Raw genomic sequence first — 19,511 nt, 5'->3', positions numbered from 1 at the left:
TTCTTCGATTGTTGTCACAATTTTAAAATTAGGTTTGTTAGAAAATTTAAGTTTTCCAAGTGTTGTGTTCCTTGTTATTTATCATTTATACACATATACACAATGTCGCGGCAACAGAAGTCAAGCATTTTTCCGAGGGACGTCAATGATTGCATGGCGGGTATGAAATCAGAAACACAAGATGCCTTGGAGAGCGGTGCAAAGCAACATTCGGTACGTCCTGAAGTATTGAAAAAAATTGTTCATTTCCGTTCCTTCAAGTCGAATCAGTGAGTAAAGGAAGATTCGGTTCAATACCCATTAGTCCCATTTATCCGTTTGCTTTTGACAATTTCAGATATTCCCAAGATAAGGATTTAGTGCCGCGAGTTCACGTCCCTCCTATTTCAGTCTATACCAAGGACTACAGCCGGTCATCGCACAGTTCCAAATTGCGACAATGTATCGCCGAAAAGGACATACCCGACCCGGATTTCTGCCGCCGACCAGTCAACCCATTTTACAGCTTATCCTCGAGCCAATTCAAATTCATGGATGATCACCACTCGAAAGATCTAGAAACCGAGTATCGCAAAAAAATCAACTTCTTCAGGCAACTAAGGTAGCTTCTTATTTTCCAAATATGTGGTACATAGACACCGTAAATAACCAGCCAAAATGCTTTCTTGCAGGCATCAATCTCAAATTTTCACGGATTAATAGACATACTCTCTAAATCAAACAGTATTCAATAACCAGCCAGTTTCCAACCAAACTGGTCCATATTAAAAGTGTGTTGAATACGTGTTGATGTTCTGCCAGTTATTCGTTTACAAAGTCTTTTTTCTATAATTAAATCAAATATTTTTGGGGCCGAAAAGGGGTGCTTTGGTCTTTTGAATTTGGAAAAAGAGTTGGATGTATATCATCTACGTGAGGACGAGCGGAAGATGAACCAATAATAAAATGTCTGTACATGTGTACCATAAAAACAAGAGTTTGGTGTTCTAATTCTGTGCATTGGGTAATTCGGTGTAAGTTTCTGTAGCTGTATTAGCCATTATCCAGCAACAGCCCAACCAAACTGGCCCGGATTAAAAGTGTGCTGAATACGTTTTGATGTTCTGTCAGTTATTCGTTTACAAAGTCTTTTTTCTAGTCATTTGTTCTGTAGGTTAGATTACATATGCATTATTTTTGTCTTGTCTATTGCTTCTATGCTGCCATTTTATCGCCTGCCTTAAGAGCTGCATAACCGCAACGATTAGGAGTGGAATTCGGTGTAGTACTAATCGTCCCGTTTATGCAGCTGTATTAGCCATTATCCAGCAACAACCCAACCAAACTGGCCCGGATTAAAGGTGTGTTGAATACGTGTTGATGTTCTGTCAGTTATTCGTTTACAAAGTCTTTTTTCTAGTCATTTGTTCTGTAGGTTAGATTACATATGCATTATTTTTGTCTTGTCTATTGCTTCTATGCTGCCCCACTGTTTTTGTGTGTGACGAAATTAGCAGCAGCCATTAACTCATTAATTGGTATCGTATTTAAATTTGGCGCTCAATGGTATCTAAAATGAAAATATGTATATCGATATGCTAATCGATAGTACTTTCGTTATACATTCGATAATTTGTATAGAAATTCAAAGTCTCATTAGCTTTAATATATGTTATATATGTTATTAAACAGACAGAGCTACATCTAAATAGACAAGAGAATCTGATCTGATGAACAAGAAGAAGCTGCTTCTCAAGATACACGAGGCTAGCAATAGCACAGTGAATGTGAATTGCGAGGAGTGCATCATAAACAGCTAGGCGGATCTGCTGCGCCAAACGGTACCTCGTAATCTTTCGTATCGTAAATCAGTCTATGGTCTTCTGCTTTCTTGAACAGCAACAGCAATCTGATCAATGTTTGGTCCGACAAGCTGAATCCGATTCTGCGGAAGTCGCTCTGCTAACCGACTCGATGAGGCGGAGAGCCTTATCTGTCCGATTCTGATTGCCATTTGTGTTTGGAATATCTTCAAAAACGATGTTGATGCGATTTTGAGAACATAACATTTATTGTCGTCAACAAATTTGCACCCCCCATATCACCCACCATCCATTCAAACCATCTAGTTTAAGTTGTATCGTGATATATCAGAGGGCACAACGGACAGTGGGGATTTGTGTCTGAACTATTGTAGAGTATAATCTGGGTGGCACATTTCCCGCAAAAAGAGTGGCCACAGGGCACGAATTTGGGATCCCGCTTTGGCTGCATGCAAATCACGCACTCTTCCTCTGTGACCCAGGCGATTAATTTGTTCATGGGGATTTCCTTGTCTGTATTTTCCTTTTCCATTTTGTCCTTTAAGCTTATCGGAATGTCTGTGGGGTGTCAGGCCTAAGAACTATCTCACTTATCTTTGGTTAAACATTTACCTACTTATTCGTAAACGTTGGAACGGAAAGAGATCCTCCGACAAATTTAGCTAGGAAAATTATTGTAATCAAAACTCTTAAAATTGAATCTGGACAAATAATAAATCTCATGGCCTTCTTTGACATGGATTTTGACAAGCTTGCTTGGTTTTTCTCGAAAGAACTTGACCTACCAACACTAGTTTTAAGGGTGGGTTTTTATACCTGAATCCCCTCCTCCCATTAGTCTACCTATAGAAGCTTTCTCGTAAGTATCTCATCTTTATCAGTTGTAAGATTTTGTGAATATATAAAATAATAGTTCTTCTCATATTGATATTTTTTATATTCTGATATTCTTCAACCGTAGAAGCTATACAAAATATATTGTGTGTGGTATACCAACACATTCAGCTGGCACATCTGTATAGTCTACTGTATGGTTAGTAATAAAATATGCACGGGCCACTTGCAAACTCCGATTAAAAAATCTCCGCCAGCGCGCCACAAGCATAAATCGTTATCGACAGGCCACAGCCGATCTCCGATTCTTCCACTCCTCTTCTTCTCAGCGCGAACTTCGGCCGAAAAGAGAATTGAGAACAAAAACAAACAACAAGAGGCAAGAAGAAGAACCCGACCCTCTCCATAGTGTGTGCGAGAGGGCAAGGTGTTGGCCATTTGCTGATTTTAGCCCGCTTCACTGATAGATTCGGCTCGAAGTGATGACGTCGGCCCTGCCGATCGGAGTGTGCGGCCCCGACGAGCAGAAGCGATAAAGCAAACTTGATAATTCCGAAACTTCTTGATAATTTGCTATTCCAAAATGCTGCCTGGCCCCAAGCTCATTGTGGCCGTCGCCACACACCAGATCACAGTCCAGCGCTCCGCCGTCTGCTCCAATGCTTATTGCGTTTGATTTTGGTGATCGGTGACGTCGTTACACCTACTGCTGCCTCAAGGCGTATTCGACAGTGATGTAACAGTGATGCCCACATATACAAAGATTGGCTCATTACCATTACCGCCAGTGGCCCCGCGTGAGTATGTATCTGTCGGTGCGAGGGAGAGAGGCAGCTCCAACCAACCTGAATGCAGTACGCGAGCGACTGCTTCTATTTATAGGGCGTCCCCGTCCCCCCCACAACAATGTTTCCCCCCGAGTCAGTTGGAGCTGGCCGAAATGCAGCCACGGGGGAAACATAAACATAAAGTAGTATCTGTTAAACAGCTCGGAACCCAGCTATTGCCTGACAATTTTCCGAAAACTTCTGTATTTTTGAGTATTCAATTCTTGTTAATTCCAGCTGCAAAGCCCTGCAAGAGATGGTGGTCGATCGAAACCAGATCGAGACGAACGAGGAGCAGCTGGGACAGTCCATACAGAAGCTGGAGAAGGAAAGCCTCGAGATGAAGCACCAGTACGTGTCATACGACACCGATTTGCTTTCGCCGCTGTCACAGAAGGACTTGTCCATAGAAAATCTGCAGAAAACTCTCAACGAACTGTCCCGCGATGTTCTGCGTAACAGCCAGGAAGAGCAGATGCGCTCCATTTGCCCCGAGCTGGAGTCAAGCTGCGAGAGAATCTGCACCAAGTGTCTGGAGTTTGAACGCCTTCTGGCCGATGGCAAATCCAAGTGCACGGAGACAACCCAGCGTGAGTGCGATCAGCTGCAAGCGGACATCGTCGAGACCCGGAAAAAGCTGGAAGACGTTCAGTTGGCTTATACCCTGGCCATGTGCCAGTTTTCCGAAAAGTCGGTGGACTGCAAATGCTTCAGCTGTCCAATATCCACCGCTCGTGTGGACAATGTATTGCAGGAGAAGTACGATGGTCTGGAGCAGATGTGGCAGAGCCAGCAGAAGGTCATACAGAGCATGGCAGCAGACTATAATTTACACCAGAAGTACCAGAAGCTGCAACAAGAGTACGAGGATCTGCGACGAACTTCGAGTGCTTCTGAAGAGCAGGTCCTGCAGCTGGACGCTGACAACAACAGACTGCAGATTGAGATTGTCACTCTGAGGGAGCGAGTGGAGGAGGCGCAGCGTCTGATCTTGGAAGCTCCCAATACCGAGGCCCAGATAGATGCTCTAAAGGAAGAACTGGCGGGGGTGCAGACGATCTTTGGGCACATGAGTAGAGTGTATGACGAAATGTATAATCATCTTGGCGAAAGTGTACAGAAATGCGACGTCCTGCAAAACGAACGGAATGCACTGTGTACGGAAGTTAAGGAGCTTAACAAACGTTGCATGTCCATGGCGGTAAAGCAGGTGGAGCTCCAGTCAAAAGCCAGCCAGAAGCAGCTGCTCCTGGAAAGACAATTAGAGAAATTGTCAGACGACGTCCAACGCGTCGACCAGCTACAGGAAACCAATGCGAAGCTCGTCGAGCGCAGCACCAAGGCTGAAGACTCCCTGTCGGAGATGCAGGAGCGTTTGCTGCAGAACAATCGAGACATCGAGACTGTTGAAGAAGACCTAAAGAGTGCCAGAGATCGCATAGAGACTCTTGAACAAACTCTAAAGCGTGACAGAGATCGTATCAAGACTCTTGAAGCAACTCTGAAGAATGCCCGATATGCGGTAGATGCCATTGAACAAATAAAAACAGATGAACTGAACGTCCTTAAGCTGGAATATCTAGATAAAATAGAGAAACTAAGAAATCGTTTAACAAGCAAGAACCGTCGTCTCGAAGAATGCGAGAAGCTGCGTGCGGAACTGGTAAGCGAAACTTTCGCTTCAATCGTCCATAAGTAATCTCACAGATGCCTGTTTTTCAGATAAATACAAGTTATGTACAGAAAACGCAGTTGTCCGCGTTGCAAGCGAAGGTCGAAAATAATTCCCAACTAAAGGCTCAACTCCAATGCGTGCAGGCAGAACGTGATTCCTTCCGGGACGCTTTGGACCAGAAAAAACAAAGCCTCGCAGAAACCAATAGGAAATGTCGGAAAATGCGCCAGGAAATTGAGGAGAGTCAAAAACAAGTAGCTCAACTTATGGAAAAGAATGCAGTTTATGAGAAAAAATTGACTCTCGAAGAAGCCAATCAAAAACTAAACAACGAGTTGGGAGTAGTAAGAGAATATGCACTTTAATCTCTTTGAAATGAACGAATATATGTGTTTTTGTTTTTTTCAGAAAACAAATACGGCTGAGCTTACAAGCGACACTGTGAAGAAAGTTGTGGAGAGTACGTCTACCACTCCTCCAGATCGCGTAGGCATTGGATAAACCCATTTAATATCTTGGACCTTATTCAAAGACTTCTTTCTTTTCCAGAAATCCACACGAATTGAGTCCGACCTGCGGAGGAATCGTCGAAGAGCCATCCACGATGAGCGTCGCGCGCCGTACTTTAATGGAATGCTTTGAAATTCCTCACAATTTTTTGCGCTGACCATAAAGGCGTGTTCAGTTGAGTTTAATTAATTTATTGTGTTGCTTTTAAGTAATTTTTGATATATGTTTATTTATTTTTGTTTGTTATATAGTATAATAAATGCTAAAATAAATCTCCGACAGGTGCTCACGCATAAACGGAGGCAGGAGAGCAGTTGATGCAGCCCTGGTATCAAGTGGGTAAATTGACGATATGTAAGTGACTGTTTGCGTTATTTAGGGTATAGAAACTTCCATATGCAGGTTTTTTTTTAATTTTCGCTTACAAATCGTACTTACGTGTATCACTTATTCCAATAGATTGCATTTAAATCCTTTTCGCTCATTCACTTTCAAACAATTTCTATTTGGCGCGCACCACTCGCATCTAGTCGATAGTGCGACTTTCTTTTTCGTGGAGGGATTTTTCAGCGCATCTATGTCCCTATTCGAATTTTTTGTTTGACCATTTTCGCTAAAACATTTTTTTACGCAAAATCCAACAGAAGCCAGTATTAAGAATAAGCCAGTTAAGTAGAAAATTTATTAATCAATCGTATAAAACTATGTGGGCATGGCTAATTGTTCTATCAAGCTAATAATATTCGATGGAACATCAAAATTGAGCAATATGGTTTCCAATCCTTGACGAAGAACGATTAACCTATTATAAGCCAAGGCGGTATTTAAATTTTCCACCGAAAAAAGTGAAAATTTAATCATTTTATTCATGAATCCTCGAGAAGAATTTACAATCGTTAATATTTCCGCAGTTTACCTCAAGAAGTTGAACTATTTAAATAAAGGGGGCTTAAGAGGGCTAAGTACAGTTTTTCATCATACGAGACGCTATATTGCTTTAAGGACCCTAAATGGAGGCAAAAACAATCAAAGTGAAGTATTTAAAATAAGCCAGTCAAGTAGAAAATAAAGTCATTAATAAGATAAAATTATGTGAGCAGGGCTACTAGCAGCTATCTAGCTAGTAATATTACACGGAATATAAAAATCGAGGAATATAGAACTTGAATTAGTCAGTATATTTACGGTATATTTTTAAAATGAGACGGTATTTTTGGTATATTTCTGAGGGTCGGACGGTATATTTTAACGATAAATCCGCGGTCACACTGCTGGAGTGTTGGAAAAGGCAGCATAGGTTTTGCTAAAGCAAAACAGAAAATTATAGCAAAAAATTAGCTAATTCGACGCAATCAGCCATGAACTCGGCAACAAAGGTAGGTGCAACGCAGTCATGTCGTCTGCCCCCACGTGAAACTCCAAATCTAACGCCCTGGGCGGCATTTGATTTGTGCGGGAAAGTGGCGGCACGGTGCCTCAAGTGTCATTCGTCTCCCTCCTTCGAGTGGGAAATTTGTTGTTCCATGACAGGGGCGGAGGGCGCGTATGTTTTGAATTTGCAAAGCACGTAAATGCCAACAACAACAGCTGCCGGCAGACGAGTTGCAATTACCCGCAGCTGCACCATGTTGCACCAAGTGAAACGACATTTTTATCCGCAGGTTGGGGAGATTTTCACGGCCGCCGGACAAGCTTTCAGCAGATTGGGCGACCTCACCATGCAACTGCATCCAAATGCCGAATCGCCGTCCGGGTAAGTGTGCTCTGAAGCCGGTTCCGAGTCTGTTTTCGATCGCCAGGCGCTAATCAAGGTGTTTTTGCATGTTCCCTCGCTATGTGGCGCCCAGTAAATGGACGGACGAGGAAATCGACATGTTGCACTCGTCGATTATGCGCTTCTCGGACGACCTTAGCAAAATCAGTCTTAGCATTAAGAACCGTACAGTGTAAGTGCTCATAGCGAGAGAACATGGCGATACTGGGGCCCAGCATACTAACAAAATGCTATCCCATCCCACACATCTTGCAGCTCTCAGATACGGCAAGCCCTGAAGAAGAAGGCCTTCGAGGACGCCGGCATCCCTGCCAAGCAAGTCCCTGTCCAACAGGTGCATCACGTCATTCAAACAGTCCCCCAGCTGCCCGTCAACCAGCAGCAGCAACTGACGACAGCGCCCCAGCTCCAGCAGTCCCATCAGCACCAACCTCAAGTATTTAAGACACAGACTGTACAGCAACTACCCCTACAGCAGCACCAGCATCAGCATCAGCCGCAGAACTCGAACATGGCTGCCAGTATCCAGCATGTGCAGCTGGTGACGCAACCCAAGCAGATCCTCCTACAGCAGCATCAGCAGCAACTGCCGCAGACAACAACGACGACGGTGACCATCAAGCAGTTCCAGCAAATGCAGCAGCAAAAGGCGGCTGCTCTGGCGGCGGCCGCGGCAGCAGCAGCGGCAGCCAACACGCCGACAATCACGGAGAATATCATTATACAGCAGCCCACGTCGACAACGGCGGCGGCGCAACAGCCCCAGTCGCTTGTGCATCCGGTTCACTCGGTGGCAACGTCCGCCTCAACGCAGATAGTCGTGCCGTCGTCGGTCACCACAGTATTGTCGTCGAGCACGGGGGCGGTGGGCCCGGTGGCCATTGCCGACGATGTGGTTAGTACAACGTCCACCCCCTCCACATCAGCCAGCACGGGCCTCAAGTGCGGGCCGGACGTGTCGATGACTCTGAATCGAATCAATGTGCAGGAGAACGAGGTCGATGTCGAGGAATGCCTGCCGGCGGAGGTGGTCAAGCTGGATTTTGTCAGCGAAGAAGTTGCAGGGTGAAGGCTCCTGCCGGCCTTCATCCTCCGAACGTCCCCCGAACAAGTTGAGGATTTCTATTACTAGATAAGAGACCGAAGCAGCTGCAGAATGAATCCCGAATCGCGACAAATCTAGATCGAAACGAAACTCTTTAACAAACGGTACGACCTACCGCCCCCTAGCCTAAGCCTAAAATGTTAAGTGTTGTCATATTTGATATACCTTGAAGTCACCTCTTGTTTCCGATCCTTAAGAAAACAAACTGAATTGTGTACAGACAGATCCGTCAGCGAGTAAGAAACGAGCAGTTACCGCTGCCTATTCCCACGTCTCTTGTTTGGTTTGGCTTTGGTCCGGACACAAGGCATAGTAGATATTAATACTGAAACGAGGAATGCTGCACCTAGATTTAACACAAAATGCAAGACACAATAGTGCAAAGTACATAGCGATTGTATAAGATGATGAGTGAATAAACGAGCATTATTTTAAGACTTGATTTATTTAGATAAGGGATTCAGAATTACTTGAATGACTTTGGAAATCGCTTATAAACCAAATGGAAGTCGGGCAAGCAAATGAAGAACGCTAAGAGTAGTCTCTTATAAGAATTCAATGGATATTCCCTAATGGAGTTTTAACAGATTATTTATTCATTCAATCCTTCTTCAGTTGGAAAATAGTCATTCGTTTCTGTTTTCTTCTCCCATGTAACGGATACATCCCGGATACATCAATCTAAGATGGAACATTGTATGGGTCCTTTAAGGTTCAAATCAACAAAGATGGGAGATTGATTGATATGTGTATGTATCTATAGAATTTGTGAACAAAGTACAGTCGCACCCAGGATACTCCTCCTTCTACCCTACCATTTGTGAAGCCAGCTTCTGTAAAGGAAAATACTGCTGGCCGGCACAACCCAATTTATTGTCTTGACTTCTTATAAACAACTAAAAAACGTATGGAACCAAAGTTTAAACAATCAGATACAAGTGGTACCTCATTATATGCACTAAAAATCCATATAAGTATTGGCTTAATCGGTTAATAATGGTTGAACTCTAATGATTAAATTGACTTTTTTCCATTAGAGCTAAGTTAAGCTCGGCAGGTAGACACCTAAATTTTTGAATAAATGAAAATTAATTTCTAATGATACGATTATTCAAATTAAATTATCTATAACCTATTTTGAAACAAAAAAATAGTTTGTTTTGATTTACAAAAATTCTTGAATTAAAATTCGAAATTACCGCCTGACCATTTTATGTTTTAGTTTGTATACATACCTTTTTATAATTTGCCTTGCTTAAGCATTCACATGTCAACGTCATGATCGTTTCAGACGCACTTCACATACGTTTTCTACCGTTGGCAAAATCCAATTTGTAAAGATCCGCATACCCTGGGGAGTTGGAAAACAAAGGAAATGTTTGTCATGGCAGGATCCAATGAAAATTTTGATCTGATTTTTGGTAAGCACCTTATAATCCAGATATTCTGAAAATATCGATTTGTGATATAATCGTCAACAAAAATATCGCACTGAAAATATCGTATCAATAACAAAAATATTTCAATATATCGATATAGTATCAACAATCCTAACAACAACAACAGCTCCTGAATTAGATATTATTATTAAGGAAATATGAGGCTAAGGCTCTTGCTGGCTGTGTTCGTCTGCTTTGCTGATGCATACAGGCCGGTTGTGATACTCCATGGAATCCTGTCGGGCGCGGATTCAATGGACTTTTTGGTGCGGGAAATCGAAGAGGTTCGTGATTGATTTCCCCTTTGTTATTGTTTACGCTCAATGACAAGTTCAAAGTCGAAGCAAAAAACGTAATAGAATTTTTTTTCCTTAATCCGCAGCTCCATCGGGGCACAATCGTCTACAACTGCGACAAATTCAGCGGGTGGTACAGCCTGGAGAATGCCTGGCGGCAGGTCGAGCAGATTCGGGATTATTTGAGCGATGTTGGTAAAAAGCACCCGGAAGGAATCAATGTGTTGGGTGAGTCTACAGAAAGTGGAGAGAGTCTAGAGTCTAGAGAGGATTACTCAATCAATCGATATTTATTACAGGCTACTCCCAGGGCGGACTCTTGGCCCGTGCGGCTATCCAAAGTCTGCCCGATCACAATGTAAAGACCTTCATTTCCCTATCTTCGCCTCAAGCGGGTCAATACGGAAGTGAGTCTCCGTTGAATGTACAATCAACAAAAAGCTAAATGTTATGTGGTTTTCCAGCCAGCTTCCTGCATCTGATATTTCCGGATCTGGCGGCGAAGACCGCCTTTGAGCTATTCTACACAACGGTAGGGCAGCACACATCGGTGGGCGGGTACTGGAACGACCCGCATAAACAGTCACTGTATTTGAAATATAGCGAATTCCTGCCGCTGATCAACAATGAGAAGCAGTCCTCCAACTCCACCTCCTTCAAAATGGGCATGGTGCGTCTCAGCAAGCTGGTCATGGTCGGCGGCCCCAACGACGATGTGATAACGCCCTGGCAATCCAGGTAAGGAATCAGGATACACTCTGAATCTTAATAAACCTTCTTCCTTTTTATTAGCCACTTTGCATACTACGACGAGGACTTGGACGTGATTCCGTTCAACAAGCGGAAGCTCTTCACTGACGACTTGATCGGCACTAGGACGCTCCAAGAGGCCGGGAAACTTATCATCATAGTCAAACCCCATGTCCATCATTTGGCATGGCACACCAACAGAGCCGTAATACATCAAGTTATCTTGCCATACCTGGACTGATCGATCTGATGAGAACTACCTGGACTAAAGCGAAGACCAAAGGGCTGTGATCGGAATGGCGGGCGCACTCATTCATCAACAAGCAATAATGTGAAATTGCCATTACACTCTGGCATACAGGGCACACAATGATCTTTCATAGACAATTTAGCATTAGGTGATTTACAAAGATTTACATTAATCAAAACGCGGGAGATTTATACAAATTTATTAAATATTTATACAGTTACATAATTATGTATCAATAAACATGACGATTTATAATTAGGGTGAAAGTGTATGTTTTTGCAAATGATAAGAGTTTTAATATATAGCAGCTCGAATTCGCGCGCAATCCAGAGGTTTTTAGCTCTAACGATAGTGTCATCGATACATGATATCGATATTGTCTATTGCGAAATTCAGCGGCATAAATTGTTTGCAATTTTTTGTATCAAGCGCGGTTAAAATATAGCCATGGCAGATAGCAGTGCCGCGGAACAGGATGCCGACAATGTCATCCGCATTATGGTGGCCACCGATAACCACTTGGGCTACGGCGAGAAGGACGCCGTACGCGGCGAGGACAGTTTCACCGCCTTCGAGGAGATTCTGGAGCTGGCCGTGGCCGAGGATGTGGACATGATATTGCTGGGTGGAGACTTGTTCCACGATGCAGTGCCCAGTCAGAATGCCATGCACAAGTGAGTACATATCCAGACACTGACGATGAACAAGTACACGCAGTCTGTGGCTCCACAGGTGCATCGAGCTATTGCGTCGCTATACGTTCGGAGATAAGCCGGTGTCCTTGGAGATACTCAGCGACCAGTCACTGTGCTTCTACAATGCAGTCAACCAGTCGGTGAACTACGAGGATCCCAATCTGAACATTGCCATTCCAGTCTTCTCCATTCACGGCAATCACGATGATCCGAGCGGCTTCGGACGACTCAGTTCGTTGGATCTGCTGAGCACGTCCGGGCTGGTGAACTACTTTGGCCGGTGGACGGACCTTACCAAGCTCGAGATCAGCCCGATTCTTATCCGCAAGGGCGAGAGCCAGCTAGCGCTGTATGGCCTGAGCCACATCCATGACGGTCGCCTAGCGCGTCTCTTCAAGGACTTCAAGGTGACTATCGAGTGTCCCGGCAACAGCGGCAATGGCGGTGGCGGTGATGGCGAAGCCGAGCAGGAGGACTGGTTCCACCTGATGGTCGTTCATCAGAATCGCGCAGATCGGGGGCCCAAGAACTACTTGCCAGAGGATCTGCTGCCAGACTTTCTGCACTTGGTGATCTGGGGGCACGAGCACGACTGCCGCATTGAGCCAGAGTCGAATGCGAAGAAAGGCTTTTACGTGTCCCAGCCGGGCTCATCGGTGCCCACCTCCCTGTCGGAGGGCGAGGCCAAAAAGAAACACGTCGGCCTGCTGGAGATCTACAAGACCAAGTTCAAGCTGAAGGAGCTGCCGTTGCAGTCGGTGCGTCCGTTTGTCTACGATTCAATTGTACTGCCCGACAAGGCCGAAGAGCTGGGCCTGAACGAGGGCGACGCCTCCACAAAAGTGTACAAATTCGCCCAGGAGCGTGTGGAGTCCATGATCGAAAAGGCCAAGGCCCAGCTCACGGGCCATCCGAAGCAGCCGCATCTACCCTTGATACGGTTGCGCCTGCTCTACACCGATGAGTCCTGCATGTTCAACACTATTCGTTTTAGCCAGATGTTCAACACGCGAGTGGCGAACGCCCAGGATGTGGTGCAGTTCAGCAAGCTGGTGAAGCGCACCAAGGGCGAAACCGTCAAACTGGACAAGGAGGCCATGAGGCGCGCCCTGGTATGTCGACTTAGCTCTATTCGGATCTCTAAAACATACATTTTGTTGCGTGTTTCAGGAGGCGGAGAATGCCACTCGCGTGGAGGAATTGGTAGATCGCTATTTCGACGAGGCCAAAACCAAAAAGCCACTGAAGCTGCTCCACTCTAAGGCACTGGCAGAGATGACCTATCGCCTGGTAGAACGTCGCGACGCCAATGCGGCCGAAAATATTGTCAAGTCAGTAGGAAACTATCAAGAGATCCGTGTCCCTGTTTAAAAGTTCATGCGGAATAATCTTCCTCTCAGATTCTATAAGGAAAAGGCAGTGGAACATTTGATGGAGTCAATGCCCAACGACGAGAACATCGATGATGGGCTCCAGTGCTTCAGAGAACGCCACAAGCACGATGATCTGCTCAAAATGCTAGATGCTCGTGGCGTCCGGCCGAAGGATGAGACCTCTGTTTTTGCAACGAAAGATGAAGCCAACTCATCCACTGCAACAACCACTGGCCGGGGACGTGCTGCTCGAGGTCGCGGAGCAGCTCGTGGTCGTGCTGCTGCAACTAGTGCTGCCACGCGAGCCAAGCCCCAGTTAGACGTGTCCATGAATAACACAGTGAGCTACAATTTTTTTCCTCAATTATTTGAATTGAACTTATATTAAAATACACACCTTCGATTTCCTGAACAGCGCTCCTCGAGCAGGCAGCAGACTCTACTGACCAGCATCCGAGCTGCTTCCAAAGGCCCAAGCTACGTGATATCCGATGATTCTGATTGATTCACATTCCTGAGGGCTTCAATGGATTCACATTCCTCAGGCCTTCAATTGATTCACATTCCTCAGTGCTCTGAGCCTTTATATTTGTATGAAGCTACTGTTTTCTTTTATAATTTTCAGCCTAATACGTGTACTACTAGAATGCATCTAATGTAATCCTCGAGGGACAGAATTAGAGCGACAGGTGTGCCATATGATTGTCATTCTTTGGCAAAAAAGATCTCTAGACGTCAGAGTACAGAATCTTGGCTACCAAAATGTCAGTGAAAGCTTCTTACATATTTTTACCAACTAGATTTAATATCCATCTGTTAAGAACCGAATGACTCTGATGAAAGATCAACTGGTTCAACTCAATATTTTTTGTTTATTATTTAAGATCAATGGTCAGGGCTCTAGAGGGCTCTCTGCCTAATAACTGGGTTCCTCCGCTGAGGGCACGTCGCTGCTCCAACTGTAAAATAGATTATCCTAAAACTTAAGATCTACTATAAGGTTAGGGCCTGCTTTCCCAGGCTGTTTGCCAGGCGCGGTTCGGTTTGGATCTTTGGTAGTTTAGCTGCTTCAAGACTCCGCTGCCATGAGCGAAGATTTCTCCAAACATCCGCGGGAGCGAGGACTCGTTACTGCATCTGGGACTCGTAGTAGTAGCGATATGGATCCACCGAAGAGCTGCCACCGGCTGCGGTCACACCCATGCCGGCGTTCGTTTTGGACACGGGTCGAATGACGTAGGTGTTGCGCCTGAAAGCAGAGCGATTATCTGGCTGGAATCTTCTCCAGAATAGAATAGATGGCGCCGACTTACCTATTGTGTTCGCCTGCATGGACCTGGAAGCTCGTCTCTTCGCTGTGGTCGTGCGAGAAGAGCTTCTTCAGCGCTATGATGCCGGCTATGGTCAGAGCCACCTTGCTGATCACTAGCGCCTTGCCAGCGATCGCCGCCAGGGCCTTGAGGCCCAGCGGACCGGCGATACCCATGGCCGTAAGCAAGGCGGCAATCACATACTTGATGTGGCCACCATCCTTGTGTTTCTTCTTCTTATCATGGCCGCGTCCCACCGCCATGCCCGACTCCTTGCCCATGCCCATGTCCATGTCCAGCTTCAGCGTGTGGGTCCGCAGCAGCTTGTCGGCTTTGGCGAGCAGAGCGCGGTCTATGGGGGAGAGGCTGCCAAACTGCCGGGCATCCGTGAGGGAGCCCAGGATGCTCTCGGTGTCGGTCTGGTTCTGCTTCTCCAGCACCAGGCCATCCATGATCTTAATGGATTCCTGGTCGAGGGCGCGCGACAGCGCGTGCAGCGCCTTCTGCTTGAGGCAGCCAATGAAGTCGTTCTTGTCCTGACAATCATCGTACACTCGTCGCACCAGACTCATCTCCGGACCGAGTCCCAGTCCCAGGCTCCAATCGCTGTTGCTGGCGGTGGTAGGTGCCGCCTCCACGATGCTGTGCCGCCGTCGTCGTTGGGTAGCAGCCGCCGTGGAGGACGCGATGCACGCTAGGATCATCAGCCACTCGAACCGCTTCATTGTGTGTGTGTGTGTGTGTGTGGGTGTGTGTGTGTATCCTAATGATAATCCTGTAGACCGATGCTTATCAACAGAGTGATGCTGCCAGTCGCCAGCAATCTTGGGATGCTACTGCAGCGAAATCGCTGGTCCGTCGATGCTTTTATAAATTGCGATCAGGCCGAAGTCGAAGCCGGCGGCACTCAAACGGAAAGAATTGGCGTGCCCCAATGGGATGCAGACGTATGTATCTTCTGCTTGGACCTGCCCACCCAGATCAAGCTCCTAGCAGCAATTAACATTATCCATATTTTGTTATGCGTTCGACTGGGTCTTTTTGGTAATCAGCCTCCGTGCCTCTGACATGTTTTCGTTACTCACCCACGGATGGATGCCCATCCATGTTCAGATCTCTCGCGATCGACGGGCTACCAGAAAGTGTGTACTTTTCGATTTCTATACGGCAGTTGTGTATCTGGCATTCAGTTCTCTCCACAGGGGTATGATTACTTATTCATCGGCAAAGCATTCAATCATCGCTTGGGGAAATCGCAGTGGAGGCTACACCTTTTAGGAGGAGATGGGGAGATTACTATCTTCAGATGCTCCAGAATGCCGAAGAAAACTTTCAATAAAACTAAGTAATTATCAAAATATATCGAATAAAGATAATAATTAGGAATATATAAGAAATGGAGCTCGAGTATTCGGCTATCTTATAGTCTCGAACAAGTTTCGGTTTGTACAACAGTAGAACAACCCCACAGTTCTTTGTAGTATTCAAAGACCTTCTTCAAAAAGAGATTGAACAAGCCGAAATGGTTATTATTGGATGAATGTTCGGCCAGATCTTCGGAGGCCAGTGTTATGTACTCAGTGGCCCCCGGGAGGCAACAACCGCTCCGAATAACCAATGCATCTTTATGATGCGTGCAACAAAGTGATTAAGAGCACGACGACTGCTGCTGCTGCTGCTGCCTGGGCCTGGGCCTGGACTGTGGATCGTGGATGGTGGTGTCCATTGGTGCTGGCATAACAGAGTGCTCGTGTGAGAATGGATGTTGCCCGCAAATTGGCTATCATAAATTGCATCTGCCAGGGGCCTGGGGCCTGGGGCCTGGGGCCTTGGCTGGGGGATTTCATGTCGATGCCGTCAGGTGATCGCTGCACATTTGGCTCAGTGGCCCAGTGGGTGAAATTGAGTTGGATACAGTTAAGAAAATTTTCTTTTCGCTCGCCGCCTGCGCATCCACTGTGAAAATCAACGCCCCCACACCCCTCCACACCCCACCGCTCCACTCCGGAGCCTGCGAAAGCGCACCCAGCAGCTGGTGACAGTTGGATCGCAGTGAAAAGTGTTGGCGGAGACACTTTCCTACGTCCGCCATAGTTGGCTGGCTAATCTTCAATCCGAACTATTTGTCTCTGAAGACAGACGGCGAAAGTGTCTCAGAAGTTGGTGTTGAGGGAAACAAAATGGGTCCACGGGTGGTTTCAAATGCGATCTGCGTGTCTAAAAGCCAGTTCAAAGTACTCGGCGAGGCTTTGAATATTCTGCTTGGAATTTTCTTTGAGTAATCAGAATCTACATAGATCTTCCATATAGCCAGGGTGTGCTGAAACCACAGCCGTCTTTCCTTTTGGTGGTTTCCGTTTCAGCGAGTAGGACGGAACCCCATAAAAGTGCTTGTGTCCTCTCGATAGAGTCTAGGGTGAGTCCCATTAGTAGATATGTTTTAAAGAAATTCTAAAATGTATTTTTTTGTTGAGTAGCCATAAGACCGGACGACAAGTGTCCCTGGGTGGAGGTTCTGGAAGCCTTTGGTACTTCCTAAACAAATCTAGAACCCTCTCCAAAGTCCAAAGTAGTTGGCGGAGTTGTCAGGGAGAAGATAAAGCAAGGATATTGGGATTTTCATTCCACATACTTTTATAGAAATTTAAATTAATATAAAATAATATTATCAAAACAAAATTCAGGGAATATTAAGACTTGGAGTATAAAGACTTAATCCATGTCCGAATATAGACCGTTGATTTTTTTCATGAACCTTTTATACATATATTATTTGAAGTTTCCGTTTGAATAATTATACAACTATTTGCCCGACATAATATTAATAATGCAAAGACATGTGTCTTCCTCTCAAACGCCATGTCATATAGGACAATATATAGTACTCGCATCGACACACGGGTGGGGGTATGTACTACGAGTGTGTATATAGGGGGGGATATACAGATGAATGTGTACATCTTTATACTTGGACACACAGGCGTATGAGTGCCACGCACACAAAACCTCTGCTCAAGAGGGCGTAAATAATTTAATACATCAAGAAAATTGGAAATGAAAGTTTCTTTTGTTTTGGTTTGCTTTGGCCGCAGATAACTTTTAGTTTCGATGCTCGCAGATAGCAGAGATGTTCCGGGTCGACCCGGGCCAGGGCAGACAGACAGCCAGTCGGCCAGCCAGCAATTGTGCGATTTATTTGCACATTTTGCCAGCCCGAAACTCCAGAGTCCTGCCGGATTCCTGGATACACGTACGTTTTGGGGCGCTTCGAGCCACACGGCTCTTATCGTCAATAATCATCATATGCTCAAATTTTTGGTCGCTTAATTGGAAAATTGTTGTTGTTTTTGTGATACGCCTGAGCGATTGGGTGATTGGACGGCCGGATGATTGGTTTAGCCCGAGAGTGCCGTTTGATTGATGACCTCTGGATGGCTGTCTGGCTGTCTGTCTCCTCCGCAGAGTGGAGACTTCTACATTGTTCTGCGGCATTGTAGTGATAATATTTACCCAGCCCAGACCTTGATTGGCATGCCATCGAAGTGGTCTGTGGTCGGCCCAAGGACCCAAGGGCGGTTCTCGAGCGCGATTGCGCAAAGCAGGGGCCAGCTTCGAGGGTGGAATATCAGTTCATATTTCGTCATATTTCATAACCCTCACTGCCGCCCCACTGTGGCTGTTGTGGGCGTGGGTAGACCTCATCCAAAATGGCGATGCGGGGGATGGATGCACGGGCCCTGGCACTGGCCCTGGCCCTGGCACTGGCACTGGCACTGGGACTCTTTGAAGTTTTAGTTGAATTGGCAAATGACAGCACGGGATTGGGTTTGGCCCTCCATCACACCCGCCCCCCCTTCGCCGCCTTTGAGTGTGCACAATGTTGGAAAATGTTATATCAAAAGAAGTCGGAAACCACAAAGAAAATCTCAGCGGCAAATTTTCGGCTACATCAAATCATTGAGTCCTCCATGCGCCCGTATCTGTACCACCGCCCTGTGTGCACCTGCACCCTGCTGCTGCTGCTGCTGCTCCGGATCCCTCTGCACTGCCCTTGAGGGGTAGACAAAGACAGTCCCGTGCCAGCGGGACCGCCGCAGACGACTCTACTACCTCCTCCTCCTGCTCCTGCTCTGGGCCCCATCTCCATCTCCATCTCTGACTCCCTGTCTCTGTCTCTGTCTCTGGCGGCTGCGGTTCGTTCCGCTTGCTGCCAACTTTCAACTACTTCCAAAAGTTTTCACATTTTAAATTTGTTGGCTTGTTGCTGGTGCTCAGATTTTTTTTCACCCTGTCATCCAGGACTGCCTCCTCTTCTTCTTGGGATGTTCTTTGTTTTTCTTTGCTCCTGTTCTTGAGTGCAGGTCAGAGTTTCATAGGGAAAGCTACCAGGGAGCCATCCCACCTATGCCATTGTCTTGTGCGGAGCTTCAGTGTAACTGATTTTCTACAGGTCCACTGGAAGAATGGTTCATATACTTCTCAGGGTTATGCCATAGCCCTTTTATACACATGGATTGGATCGCAAAATGGTAGATATTTTGGGCTTGGATCGCTTCACGATTTGTTTTTTGTATCAAATATGCCATAAATATTTTATTCTTTAATTTAAAAGATTTTAAAATTGATTGAGTATTAATTTTAGTCTGTTAATGATTTGAGGCTCTGGAATATTTACATATATTTCAAAATATAGTCCTATAAATATTTACATGTTTGCTCATTGATTTTTAATAATTAATAAATATTTGTTTGTATTTATTAATTTCCTTTAATTTAATTTTATTATAATTTATAATAGAATTTTTTTAATTTATAACTTATTTTAATCTAATTTTTATTTTAATTTTTTTGTATTTTATTTATAAGTATTT

General features: G+C 45.4%; 6 protein-coding genes across 7 annotated transcripts; 5 read left to right on the top strand and 1 right to left on the bottom strand.

Annotated features, from left to right (window-relative positions):
• The first annotated feature begins 111 nt into the window (after positions 1 to 111).
• LOC6589004 lies at positions 112 to 769 on the top strand. The gene is made up of 3 exons (XM_026988706.1): positions 112 to 213; positions 338 to 601; positions 672 to 769. The coding sequence occupies exons 1-3, from the start codon at positions 182 to 184 to the stop codon at positions 697 to 699; spliced, it is 324 nt and encodes a 107-aa protein (XP_026844507.1). The 5' UTR covers positions 112 to 181; the 3' UTR covers positions 700 to 769.
• Positions 770 to 3,373: 2,604 nt separating this feature from the next.
• LOC6589005 (myosin-6) lies at positions 3,374 to 5,862 on the top strand. Its single transcript, XM_026988301.1, has 5 exons — positions 3,374 to 3,433; positions 3,701 to 5,126; positions 5,186 to 5,482; positions 5,547 to 5,624; positions 5,688 to 5,862. Exons 2-5 carry the CDS (start codon positions 3,720 to 3,722, stop codon positions 5,778 to 5,780), a joined length of 1,875 nt encoding a protein of 624 aa, XP_026844102.1. The 5' UTR covers positions 3,374 to 3,433; positions 3,701 to 3,719; the 3' UTR covers positions 5,781 to 5,862.
• Positions 5,863 to 6,947: 1,085 nt separating this feature from the next.
• On the top strand, positions 6,948 to 8,964 carry LOC6589006 (regulatory protein zeste). Of its 2 annotated transcripts, XM_026988461.1 has the most exons (4): positions 6,948 to 7,024; positions 7,310 to 7,401; positions 7,496 to 7,594; positions 7,678 to 8,964. In XM_026988461.1, exons 1-4 carry the CDS (start codon positions 7,007 to 7,009, stop codon positions 8,489 to 8,491), a joined length of 1,023 nt encoding a protein of 340 aa, XP_026844262.1. In that variant the 5' UTR covers positions 6,948 to 7,006; the 3' UTR covers positions 8,492 to 8,964. The 2 variants fall into 2 exon arrangements, with proteins under 2 accessions (XP_026844262.1, XP_026844263.1); XM_026988462.1 differs by lacking the exon at positions 7,496 to 7,594.
• A 1,141-nt stretch (positions 8,965 to 10,105) lies between these two features.
• Positions 10,106 to 11,521, top strand: LOC6589007 (lysosomal thioesterase PPT2 homolog). Its single transcript, XM_002015109.2, has 5 exons — positions 10,106 to 10,250; positions 10,349 to 10,490; positions 10,562 to 10,669; positions 10,727 to 11,000; positions 11,055 to 11,521. Exons 1-5 carry the CDS (start codon positions 10,125 to 10,127, stop codon positions 11,251 to 11,253), a joined length of 849 nt encoding a protein of 282 aa, XP_002015145.1. The 5' UTR covers positions 10,106 to 10,124; the 3' UTR covers positions 11,254 to 11,521.
• Positions 11,522 to 11,672: 151 nt separating this feature from the next.
• LOC6589008 (double-strand break repair protein MRE11) lies at positions 11,673 to 14,192 on the top strand. The gene is made up of 5 exons (XM_002015110.2): positions 11,673 to 11,936; positions 11,995 to 13,069; positions 13,128 to 13,288; positions 13,358 to 13,670; positions 13,746 to 14,192. Exons 1-5 carry the CDS (start codon positions 11,710 to 11,712, stop codon positions 13,833 to 13,835), a joined length of 1,866 nt encoding a protein of 621 aa, XP_002015146.1. The 5' UTR covers positions 11,673 to 11,709; the 3' UTR covers positions 13,836 to 14,192.
• Positions 14,193 to 14,458: 266 nt separating this feature from the next.
• On the bottom strand, positions 14,459 to 15,365 carry LOC6589802. The gene is made up of 2 exons (XM_002015111.1): positions 14,644 to 15,365; positions 14,459 to 14,579 (listed from the first exon to the last, which is right to left on the bottom strand). The coding sequence occupies exons 1-2, from the start codon at positions 15,363 to 15,365 to the stop codon at positions 14,459 to 14,461; spliced, it is 843 nt and encodes a 280-aa protein (XP_002015147.1).
• Positions 15,366 to 19,511: the final 4,146 nt, after the last annotated feature.

Source organism: Drosophila persimilis, unplaced genomic scaffold, assembly GCF_003286085.1.
Source record: "Drosophila persimilis strain 14011-0111.01,24,50 unplaced genomic scaffold, DperRS2 tig00000191-arrow-pilon, whole genome shotgun sequence".
Lineage (NCBI taxonomy): Eukaryota > Metazoa > Arthropoda > Insecta > Diptera > Drosophilidae > Drosophila > Drosophila persimilis.
Note: the sequence above shows the minus strand (reverse complement) of the source record. Positions and strands in the feature narration are given on the sequence as shown.

Bases quoted from the DNA above. Each gene is read 5' to 3' on its own strand.
- LOC6589004 (XM_026988706.1), top strand. From the start codon at position 182: ATGCCTTGGAGAGCGGTGCAAAGCAACATTCG. The intron at 214-337 runs GTACGTCCTGAA...TGACAATTTCAG, and splicing joins GCGGTGCAAAGCAACATTCG to ATATTCCCAAGATAAGGATT. The intron at 602-671 runs GTAGCTTCTTAT...GCTTTCTTGCAG, and splicing joins AACTTCTTCAGGCAACTAAG to GCATCAATCTCAAATTTTCA.
- LOC6589005 (XM_026988301.1), top strand. From the start codon at position 3,720: ATGGTGGTCGATCGAAACCAGATCGAGACGAACGAGGAGCAGCTGGGA. The intron at 5,127-5,185 runs GTAAGCGAAACT...CCTGTTTTTCAG, and splicing joins AGAAGCTGCGTGCGGAACTG to ATAAATACAAGTTATGTACA. The intron at 5,625-5,687 runs GTAGGCATTGGA...TTTCTTTTCCAG, and splicing joins CTACCACTCCTCCAGATCGC to AAATCCACACGAATTGAGTC.
- LOC6589006 (XM_026988461.1), top strand. The intron at 7,402-7,495 runs GTAAGTGTGCTC...TGTGGCGCCCAG, and splicing joins AATGCCGAATCGCCGTCCGG to TAAATGGACGGACGAGGAAA. The intron at 7,595-7,677 runs GTAAGTGCTCAT...CACATCTTGCAG, and splicing joins AGCATTAAGAACCGTACAGT to CTCTCAGATACGGCAAGCCC.
- LOC6589007 (XM_002015109.2), top strand. From the start codon at position 10,125: ATGAGGCTAAGGCTCTTGCTGGCTGTGTTCGTCTGCTTTGCTGATGCA. The intron at 10,491-10,561 runs GTGAGTCTACAG...TATTTATTACAG, and splicing joins GGAAGGAATCAATGTGTTGG to GCTACTCCCAGGGCGGACTC. The intron at 11,001-11,054 runs GTAAGGAATCAG...CCTTTTTATTAG, and splicing joins ATAACGCCCTGGCAATCCAG to CCACTTTGCATACTACGACG.
- LOC6589008 (XM_002015110.2), top strand. From the start codon at position 11,710: ATGGCAGATAGCAGTGCCGCGGAACAGGATGCCGACAATGTCATCCGC. The intron at 11,937-11,994 runs GTGAGTACATAT...GTGGCTCCACAG, and splicing joins AGTCAGAATGCCATGCACAA to GTGCATCGAGCTATTGCGTC. The intron at 13,070-13,127 runs GTATGTCGACTT...TGCGTGTTTCAG, and splicing joins AGGCCATGAGGCGCGCCCTG to GAGGCGGAGAATGCCACTCG.
- LOC6589802 (XM_002015111.1), bottom strand. From the start codon at position 15,365: ATGAAGCGGTTCGAGTGGCTGATGATCCTAGCGTGCATCGCGTCCTCC. The intron at 14,580-14,643 runs GTAAGTCGGCGC...CTCTGCTTTCAG, and splicing joins CATGCAGGCGAACACAATAG to GCGCAACACCTACGTCATTC.